The sequence below is a fragment of the Micropterus salmoides genome, unplaced genomic scaffold (genome assembly GCF_014851395.1).
Source record: "Micropterus salmoides isolate LMB-PRFRI ecotype aquatic unplaced genomic scaffold, ASM1485139v1 Ms_hic_scaffold_971, whole genome shotgun sequence".
NCBI classification, from domain to species: Eukaryota; Metazoa; Chordata; class Actinopteri; order Centrarchiformes; family Centrarchidae; genus Micropterus; species Micropterus salmoides.
Window position 1 is genome coordinate 3,287 of NW_024044761.1, and position 10,583 is coordinate 13,869.

The 10,583-nt window shown below is 42.7% G+C and overlaps 1 protein-coding gene across 1 annotated transcript; it reads left to right on the forward strand.

Moving 5' to 3' along the window:
- The first annotated feature begins 3,043 nt into the window (after nucleotides 1-3,043).
- On the forward strand, nucleotides 3,044-4,430 carry LOC119896370 (trace amine-associated receptor 13c-like). The gene is made up of 2 exons (XM_038709805.1): nucleotides 3,044-3,216; nucleotides 3,620-4,430. Exons 1-2 carry the CDS (start codon nucleotides 3,044-3,046, stop codon nucleotides 4,428-4,430), a joined length of 984 nt encoding a protein of 327 aa, XP_038565733.1.
- The last annotated feature ends 6,153 nt before the right edge of the window (nucleotides 4,431-10,583 follow it).

Genomic DNA, 10,583 nt, shown 5'->3' on the forward strand with positions numbered 1-10,583 from the left:
GTTGCGTTTTGGGGTAAGCACAAGATTCCCAAGACTGAAAAGTCTTTCTACTGGTGCACTGGATGGTGTTGGGGCATAGTAGTAGTGGAGCGTCATTTTTATTTAACATCTTGGAAACTTGTGCAGGCTTGGAAATGAGACTTTACCTCTGTTTCCATTTACATACAGTATCTCACAAAAGTGAGTACACCCCTCACATTTTTGTAAATATTTGATTATATCTTTTCATGTGAAAACACTGAAGAAATGACACTTTGCTACAATGTAAAGTAGTGAGTGTACAGCTTCTATAACAGTGTACGCTTTCAGACAGCGTGACAAAGCGTAAGGATTTTACGCTAAAGGTACCCTTCAGCATCCGTATGAAACGCCCCCGTTTGCTACGTTGCAGCAACAAAAGGGAGGCTAACCCTACCGTTAGCACATCGGCCGTGAGGCATAAAGTCTGTGACTTAGGTTTAGGTTTCATTTCTGATGGTTGTGGTAAGGGTAGGGGCTTCAGGGGGCTGTCAACACCTTTTATCACGAATGTAGCTAGCTACCGCTAGCTAACTAGCACTTCCCGGGACGGGACGCCCCAGAGCATCTCATACAGACGCTTCTGGAAGCGTCTTATAGAGACTCGACGGTGCAAATTAACTTTCTTTATGGTTTCTTCTTTTCAACACAGTCGTAACAAGAACATGGTAACAGAACTACTCAAATTGAAGTGGCGAGAACTACTAAGTAACTTAATAATATTATATAATTAACGTAATATTTCAATTCTCAGGAGTTTCACAACTGGGTGTGAAGAGGGAGAGGGCATGTTTAGAGTCCAAATTAATGGCTCTTTGGTGGGGTAAAGAGTCAAGACTGAAGAAGGGGGTCTTTGATGTCTGAGGTAATCTGAAAGAGGAACTTCGTTACCATGGTTACCCTGTGTGTGTGGGGGGGCAGTTTAGCGTCTCCTGACCTTTATTCAAATGGCTTCTGATAGGCTGGTTCAGAATAAAGTTAGTCTCTGGGTAATAATATTGTCAGTTTAACAGTCAAGGCATCGAGTCTTATCTCAGCTTCACCAGAGGTGGCAAATTTTACGATTGAACTGCCCAGAACAGCACTTAGGAGTGGAGCAAACCTTTCACCCCCCTCCTTTGGCGTACTTCGGCTGTCTGTTGAGGGTTGATATCTCACACCCCCTCCTTGTCTCTCGGGAGAGACAACGTGAATTTGGAATCTCACTTTTTTGCATAAAATAATTAAAGCAACACACTGGCTGGTCCACTACAGCGTCATGGTCTGGGGCTTCATGAGTGCTGCCGGCACTGGGGTGCTATGATCAACAACATGTACTGTGACATACTGAAGCAGAGCATGATCCCCTCCCTTCGGACACTGGGCGCAGGGCAGTATTCCAACAAGATAACGACCCCCAAAACAAGATAAAGGTAAAGATGATGGACTGGCAAAGCATGTCTCCAGACCTAAACCGTATTGAGCATCTGTGGGGCATCGTCAAATGGAAGGTGGAGGAGCACAAAGTCTAACATGCACCAGCTCCGTGATGTTGTTATGGAGGAGTGGAAGAGAACTCCAGTGGCAACCTGTGAAGCACTGGTGAACTCCATGCCCAAGAGAGTTAGGGCAGTGCTGAAAAATAATGGTGGCCACACACAATATTGAGTCGTTGAGCCCAATTTGGACATTTTCACTTAGGAGTATCCTCACTTTTGTTGCCAGCGGTTGCCAGATACTGAAGGTGCATCAGCCATGGCACTGGGCAGTGCATCAAATTAAAATAAATCCTCCTTGTTGGAGGTGACAGCAGCAGGTTGAGGGGCATCAGGCATCAGGGCTGCATGCTCTTCTGTTGTAGAGAGTGGCACTCTGTCATGACGAGGCACTTGATATGGTCTCTTCTGGCTTCTTCTTTTACCCTGCACAGCTTGAACGGCGGCCAGTAGAGCATCCTTGGACCAAATTGAGTTTTAATTGCTCCCACAATAACCTCAGGCAGCCCAGGCAGCCATTTACAAATGGCCATTTTTCATTGCTACAGTGCCATTAGTTGCCATTAGAACCTCAAGCGTTGGTTGAAGTGTTCCATAAAAACAAGTGTCCTCACCTGTAGGATGTCAAGTGCGACTATGAAAGGCGTCATAATGGGAAAGTATTCCTTGAGAAAGTGGTATTCCCTGTCATTCATAAATTTAATTTGAAGCTGTGTTATTGATGTCAGTAAGGAGCATTTTGTTTTGTGATCCGAGCATGGGCATCATAGACCTCTGTTGAATTATTTTAGAGCATTATAGCCTAAATTGTTATCATTAATTACTAGAGCAATGGTGGTCTACACTGTCATCATTTAAAGTGTTATTTTATAGTGTAAAGTTAGGATCACAGTGTTAAAACTCTGTATGTGCTCTTTTCTGTATCTAACTGTCCAGGCTCAACAGTAACACGTGTGTGTGTGTGTGTGTGTGTGTGTGTGTGTGTGTGTGTGTGTGTGTGTGAGCAAGCACAGTGGGATAGCAAGACAGCATCAAAAACACCTGCAAAGGAAAATGTAGAAGCAGATTTTGTGAAAATTGTATTACAAAACATACATCAATATAGTCCATCACAGTAAGAATGTCCTGTTTCTAGTACGGAGCACAAACAACACCAGGTTATGGATGAAATGGTATGATCAGTGGAGGGCATTACTGTTACAGCAGAAAGCAATACATTACTGTAATTGCATTACATTTGTAGAGTGTTATTACCAACACTGCTCAGGAGTTAATGTAGCACGGTCTGAAAAGGTGAATTTCAGCAAGAAATCCATGGGTTTGAAAGGTTGTAGAGTGATTTGGTTGACACCAAATCACTCTACAACCGTTTATGATATCAAATTTTAGAACTCACTGTTAAGTTATTACAACAATTTTGATTGCATCTTCCAGTGGGACACTGGATTCCTCCCTCCCATCTCTCCCAGAGAAATGGGAGGGAGGAATTAAGACAACGTAAGAGAGGTAAATCAGTTGCCAGAGCTGCAGCTATCTGCAGTTCTATGAACATGGAGTTTGAGGACAGGGCAGAGCTCTGCTTTCCACAACTCCTCAACACCTCCTGCAGAAAGCACACATCTTCTTGGTCTGAAGCTGTTCTTGTGAACATTGTGCTGTCCTCCATCTCTCTGTTCACTGTGGCTCTCAACATGCTCGTCATCACATCAGTGTCCCATTTCAGGCAGAGATTTACTTCTGCTTCGCTTGCATTTTCTGTAACTATAAAATGTGAACAGCTACTGTAGATAGCATGTATAAGATGGGTTATCTTCTTACTGCTGTTAAAACTGAATAATGTTGCACCTATACTTATACTCTGCCTTGCTGACTGTTACACTAAAGCTGAAATGTCTGACTTTAACAACAGAGAGTGTGGCTCATGTCCCATCTCCTACTAATAATTAACATTTGTTACTATCCACTGTGGTGGTTGTAATTGTCTATACCATTTGGTAGTTATACATGTGCTAGATTAGAGAATAGTCAATCAAATTAGTTTTATTATGTTTGGAATAGTTGTTTAAGTTGTTGTGGCATTTAGATATGTGGACTTGTTGGGTTAATACTTTTCTCTTTCCCTCCAGGCAGCTCCACACACCCACCAACATCTTCCTCATCTCTCTGGCTGTCTCAGACTTTCTCGTGGGCCTCCTGTTCATGCCAGTAGAAATCCTAAAAAGATCCTGTTGGTTTCTTGGTGACCTCATGTGTTCTTTGTATAATTGTGTGTCTTTCAGCATTACCTCTTCCTCAGTAGGAAACATGGTGCTCATCTCACTCGACCGCTATGTTGCTATTTGTGACCCTCTGCATTATACCACCAGAATCACCGAGAGAAGAGTTAAACTCTGTGTTTGTTTGTGTTGGTTCTGTTCTGTTTTCTACAGTACTCTTCTTTTTAAGGATGACTTGACTCAACCAGGCAGGCATAATTCCTGTGACGGAAAGTGTGTTGTTGTCATTGACCAAATCGCAGGAGCAGTTGACCTTGTTTTGACCTTTATTGTTCCAGTTACTGTCATCATAGTTCTGTATATGAGAGTGTTTGTAGTGGCCGTGTCTCAGGCTCGTGCCATGCGCTCTCACATTACAGCTGTCACACAGCAGATTTCAAAGACTCCAAAGACAAAAAAATCAGAGCTGAAAGCAGCCAGGACTCTTGGTGTTCTTGTAGTTGTGTTTCTAATATGTTTCTGCCCATATTACTGTGTGTCTCTTGCAGGGGACAGCTTGCTCAATGTTTCTACATCCTTTGGGATCTATCTGTTTTATTTTAACTCATGTCTAAACCCTGTGATTTATGCCATGTTTTATCCCTGGTTTAGAAAATCAGTCAAACTCATTGTTACTCTTCAGATTCTGCAGTCTGGCTCCTGTGAGGCCAAAATACTGTAGAGAGACTGTGAAGTGACTGAAATTAGATCTGCTGAAAAAAGGTTTTCCTTCCATCTGTCTATATAGTGTATATATATAGTGTATATAAACTCTGCATTGCTCTACTTATTGCCAAAGTTATGCAAGAATTACATAAATTTTAAGATTTTTATTATGATTGTTATGTACTTTCTTTTTTTTTATTTCAGGGTGCTTTTTTCAGCAGTTGCCCCCAAACTGTGGAATGACTTACCTCCTCACATTAAAGTGGCGACCAACCTCCACACCTTTAAATCTCGTTTAAAAACATACTTTTATTCCCTGGCTTTTAATTCACAATGAGAGCAGCTGTGGTCTTCATTGTTGCTGTCAGTGTTGGTGTTATTTGTTTTGTTTTGTTTTTATTTATCATGAGCATATTTTATCATCTCTGTAAAGCACTTTGGTAACCTTGATGTTTTCTAAATTGTGTTATATAAATAAAGTGGATTGGATTGGATTCATTATTACTGGGTCATATAAGAGGGGAATGTGGAACTGTATTCATGGACAAAAGAATGTGTTGAAAACCATGTGAATTTTCTATCCACTTGAAAATTATCAATACTTTGTGCTTCGGGCACATTTAACATATATGTGTATATAAAAACTGTTATTTATATACACATCTGTAAACTCAAATAAACCTTTTTGATATAAAAATTTTGATTTACCTAAATTGAAAAATGCTTAATAATTGACCCAGTTTAAACAGTAAAAAAATCTGAATAAACAGCTCATTGACTGAGAATGCTTTTTGTCTATAAGAGGTATGGATGGGTATCGAGTAGCCATATTGCTGCAAGAAATGACTATTTGTATTTGTATGCCTGCACCATGAACTGTATAAAAAGTCCATGGCTGATTTTAACAGCTGCTCACCTTCATCTGCGCTCTCAGGTATGTTCATCACTGTTGCATGTTTATCACCACAAGCTTGGCTTTCTGTTCGTTTCATCATCTGGTATCATTTAACACTTCTGACCATTTTTATTTGCTATTCAGATCACTTGTCACTGATCGCTTGCTCCATCACATTCATTAAACGGTTTTGTGGCGCAGCAGCGATCAGCTGATTTTACTCAGACTGCAGCTGCGGCTGCTTCAGGTGTAGTTGGTTTGATCAGCTGGACTTGCAGCCTCTCTATCTCTGTCTGTGAGTCTTCAGTGTAGTTAAAGTGACTTGTTTAAACAGACTCCATTCTCATTTTATACTCGTTTCCAGTGTTGGGGTAGTTACTCAAAAAAGGTAATGGATTACACATTACTAATTACTTTTTTTTAAAGTAATGCCTTACTTTACTAGATTACTCACTGTTGAAAGTAACATGGGCAAGAGTCTGAATACTGTCAGAATACCTGTTCCTCCTCAGAGTCAGCACAAGACCGCCCAGGCTAAAGAGCCTGGCCACAGGTGCATTAGAGGGTATCGCTGTCCTTTTGCTAAACTAATATGAAGTAACGAGAATACATCCACCACTCGAAAGACGTCTTTAGCAGCTCTGCCATTCTGCGTGTTACAAAAACGCACACAAAAAGGGACGTCTGATTTATCTTTCTCTTCTCCCGTTATGTTGATAGTTGAAGAACTAGTATGCCAGTGACGCAATGATTTTGTTATTAGTAACTGTAATTGTGTGAGTACTGAGGCTGGCCCCAAATAGTCGAAGATTTGATGCTTCAATGGGCGGAGCCTGATTCGGCTGTTACTCTCTGTCGAAGCTTCGCAATGAAACAAGGATCATTCCATTTTGGTGATATGGGGCTGCTCAACATCTGATTTTACATAGATCTACCAGTTTTCTCGAATAAAATAAAATAAATCCAAAATTGTAACCCTAACCCTGGCTCGTCAGTGCGCATGTGTAGGCGTAGCGTGTATGTTGTCCACACCTCGCATACATTACTGCGTTACAGACAAAAGTAATTTGATTACAGTAACATGTTGGCTATGTGTAACTTTGTAACGCGTTACCCCCAGCACTGCTTATTAGTCGTTTTTGGAGGTTTGAGACTCACCAAAAAAGGAAAAAACACTTGCAGAGATCTTTCAATTTAGTTTATTGATTGAAACTTAACAAAATAATTTCTCATTGTTTAGACTACTTTCAACACACATATCAAAAAATTGCCTGAAATTAGTTTCCCACAACTTATTGTGGCAGACAGACGGACAGGATTTCTGTCTGCTTCTGGTCAATGTCAGAAGTTGGTAATGGCGCACAGGATCACACCCACCCACCCACACTACTTTGAGTGACTTAATCTAAACTATTGATATTAAGATTATTTTTAATATTATATATTATTATTTAAAATATTAAATATGCACATTTAGTTATAAATACATTCTATTTGGTGGTTGTACCTGCATTTGTATTTGAGCATTAAAGCCATGGTGGAAGTCAGTCATGGACTTCAGCCACAGTCACTGAGGAACACTGCATGGTTAGGGACAGGCTGCTGAGCTGAGTCAGCAAGTCATGAAGGAAGCAGGGGAATTTGATGACCATCCCATCCTCCATAATATGGAGAAACCCCTCGGGCCTTTGCCCTTTGTGTTTCACTCCCAGCTCCTTCGGCCTGACAAGATAAATGCAAAGAATGTAATTAGTATAAAATAAAATTTAACAAAAAAATTATCATTAAAAGGAATGAATACCCACTTCTACTACGTTGAACTAACATACTTCTCCTGTACATAACTGTTTTTTCCTACATGTTCTAGTCTACCTGCTCTAGGTGGTAGAGCTCATGGGGATGTTTATGGTGTAATTAGCTCTGCTAGGTAGGATTGTGCAAGTCTTATAGTAAAAAGTCTAAAATTCATCTGCACCTTGCACCGGTAGCCAGTGTAGAGAGGCAACGATGGTGTTATATGGTCAGATTGAAGACGTTGGCCTTCTACTTGTTGCCTGATACACTCCCCAGTGGGAGTGTACCTCAGGCTGAGGCAGTGGCTGCATCCCTGTCGATGCAAACCCAGGCCAAACAGAGGAACCCTGCTATGTGCCAGACACTGGCTAAAAAATAAAGGCTGGTAAAATTTAAATCACTTATAGCTAGAACTATACTTAATGGCTCTGTGGGCTAGCCACATTTTGCAAGAATACAAAATCATGTACAAGGGCTTGTGTTGTGAAGTGGACAGAGTGGACCCAAATGCAACGCTCAAGGTTAACAGGTTTTATTTGGGGAAAGAAGGAGTTGAGGGACTGGAGTTAAGGGAGAGGTGGATGCCGGGGAAACGCAGGCACTGGGAACCGAGGAGACTGAGACCAGAGAGGTGAGGAACACTGGGGGCCAAGGAAGAGAGGAAGCACGGGAGAACTGGTCAGGGGGTTGGTGGAGGAGTGTGATGGCAGGATGAATAGGGAGGCACAAGGGAGAGCCGGGAGGACGCCATGGGGGAAGTCCGAGGGGAGGGGGAAGGTGAGCGAGCCCAGCTGACTTGACAGAGGACGATGGTGAGTGCACCTGGGGAGAGACAGACAAACAGGGTTAATGACTCCGTAAAAAGCCAAGAACAGTGAGACAGAGTGGAGGGAGAGAGAGTAAGTAGTACTCAGAGGTTCCTCACCAGCAACAAGAGAGTTTTAACCAGTTTTATCCCATCGACTTGTCTGAGCTTTTAAAAACAGTATCACAAATGAGAGTGTCCTCCACCCCACTTGATGTAATACCTACAAAATTTTTACTGAAAGTAATAGATTCTGTTGGGCCCCATTTGATCTCTGTTTTCAACAGCTCCCTATCTACTGGTTGCGTCCCTGATTATTTTAAAATGGCTTGTGCGAACCCACTTTTAAAGAAACCTGGTTTAGATCCCTCCCTCCCACATAATTTTAGACCAATTTCAAAACTACCTTTTATTGCAAAGATTCTAGAAAGAATTGTCTCCAAACAGCTGCTCACTGTACTGGAAAATAACAAAATATTTGAAAAGTTTCAGTCTGGTTTTAGGAAGTACCACAGCTTCGCCGCGCTGGGAAGTGCCAATGACATTCTAGGGGGGAAATGTGTGTCTAATGTTCTTGTTCTGCTTGCACTTTTATTCAAAACACAAACATAGCCATAAAAAGCTTTTTCCTGGGCCTGCCAACATCTCTGAGTCAGTGGCCGCCTTCTCACACATTTCCTCCACACTAGACGGACCATCTGCAGCTGGCCGGATGGCCTTCATGCAGCCTGGCTCCAATACCACAAGCAGACCTCTCCCTCCCTGGCCTGCCTCTGCGTCTGAGCATGGAAATCGCCACCTGCCAGCCCCACCCGTGGCCGGCGTCCCCGCCCCTTTGAGGTGGGCCCCCAATGGGTCAGCGGCAGGGTCAGCAGAGTGGCTTCTCTTCACAGCCACTACTCAGAGTGGCCTACGGGATGTCTCCTGTTTGTCGCTGACTCACTCAGTACTGAGTGTTTTGGCATCTGTACAGTTGTGGCCCCCCCCATCTAGTTCCACCATGGGTTGGTCCCCTGCCTCCCATGGCGCGCCATCGGTGCTTGTGCGCACGCAAACACCAATGCCCAGAGCCATTTATGGCTTCTGTCTCACATGGTTGTTTTGTAAGCATGAGTAACTAACATTAGCATTCTGTAATATACGTAGATGTGTTCTAGACGTTAAGAGTTTTAGCCAGCCAGTTGTGAGTAAATGGTCAGAGGAAATATACCATATTCAAACTAAGTTCACATTGCTGGTCACACACTAATGTGTCATGGTACCACAATATTGTTATGGGCTGCGGTTAAGTGCAAGAGTGACAGACAACATATGTGTAGAAAGATTGTGTCATTCTAGTGTTACAATTAATGTTAGTAGGAATATAATAATGTAATGTGTTAATATGTGAGTGACTATCAGTTTACTTAAGAACAGTTATTTTGTTACATATTAGTATTTTGAATGAATTCAATTGTGGTTATGTGGAATGTCTTTTAAAATATTTTGTTGTCTTGTGTACTTATTTTCCTTAAGGTAGAATGTATTATGTCTTGTAAATTGTCAGTTTGAGTACATCATTGCTAGTTTCTTTTGTGAAATGTTTACTATTAGTTTAACATGCACTTTAAGGAGGAAGCTAAAGTTAATATGACTGGGACTGTATGTGATTGTAGTCAGAAATAAACGAGCTCCGGCTTGAGCAAGACGCTAACTTTGGTCCTCTTTCAATCCACAGTGGCTACACAGTGCTTCCTAGCCTGTGTAACCTTTGCTACTGGTGCAGATTCCCCCTAGGTCTGGCGCCTGCAACATTAGCGTGGCACTCTTCCGGGTGATTTTTTTAAGTTACTAATGCTATTTCTAGTAACGTGCGTGTGACTGGAGGAGGTAGTACCCATATTGTCCAGTAGAGGGCGGAGCCTGTGTGAGATAGAACTTAGGTTACTTGGTTCCCTCAGTGTCGCACATAGATTGCACTTGACTATAATGTTCTTATCCTTGTCTCTGACAAACAGAAAATAATGGGAGCATGTCCATCTGCAAATGTAGAATCAGTCTCTGCAGTCATCTGAACCATTGAATTCCAGCAACGGAAATAACGAAGGTTACGATATGGTAACCCTAGTTCTATAAGCACAGGTGGAGCCCTCTACTGGACTCTATGGGTACTATCTCCTCCAATCACACGCACGCACTTGCCCACTGAAATTTTATCGTGCACGTAGCCGACCAATAGAATGTCGCTACCGATACGTGCGTGACGTATAAATAGCAGTATCACTACTGCCTTAGCATCCTACCGCCTCTTCAGCAGATGGCGTCGGAGCGGCAGGGCTCATCAGTAGAGGGCTCCGCCTGTGCTTATAGAACTAGGGTTACCATATCGTAACCTTCATTCTATCTCACACAGGCTCTGCCCTCTACTGGACTCTATGGGTACAGTGGGTACCCCACACCAACCCGGTCGGCCACAGGCTGGCAAAGCCCCGACCACCACTTCACCTAGTGACAGAAGGTGACAATAGGGGCCTTGGCCTGACCATTAACACCTGGACTGCCCTGACTTCTCACTGGAACGTCAGGCACTGCCAGTGTATGTTCCCCCCTACACCCAGTAGTCGCCAGATCCTCACTTTTCAGATGCTAGGTCGCACTTGCGAGCTGGATCCCGAGAAGGAGCCCAACATATCCAA

What these genes read in the sequence shown, in the direction of transcription:
- LOC119896370 (XM_038709805.1), top strand. Translation starts at nt 3,044, where the DNA reads ATGGAGTTTGAGGACAGGGCAGAGCTCTGCTTTCCACAACTCCTCAAC. An exon ending in ACATCAGTGTCCCATTTCAG is followed by an intron (nt 3,217 to 3,619) that starts GCAGAGATTTAC and finishes CTTTCCCTCCAG; the next exon opens with GCAGCTCCACACACCCACCA.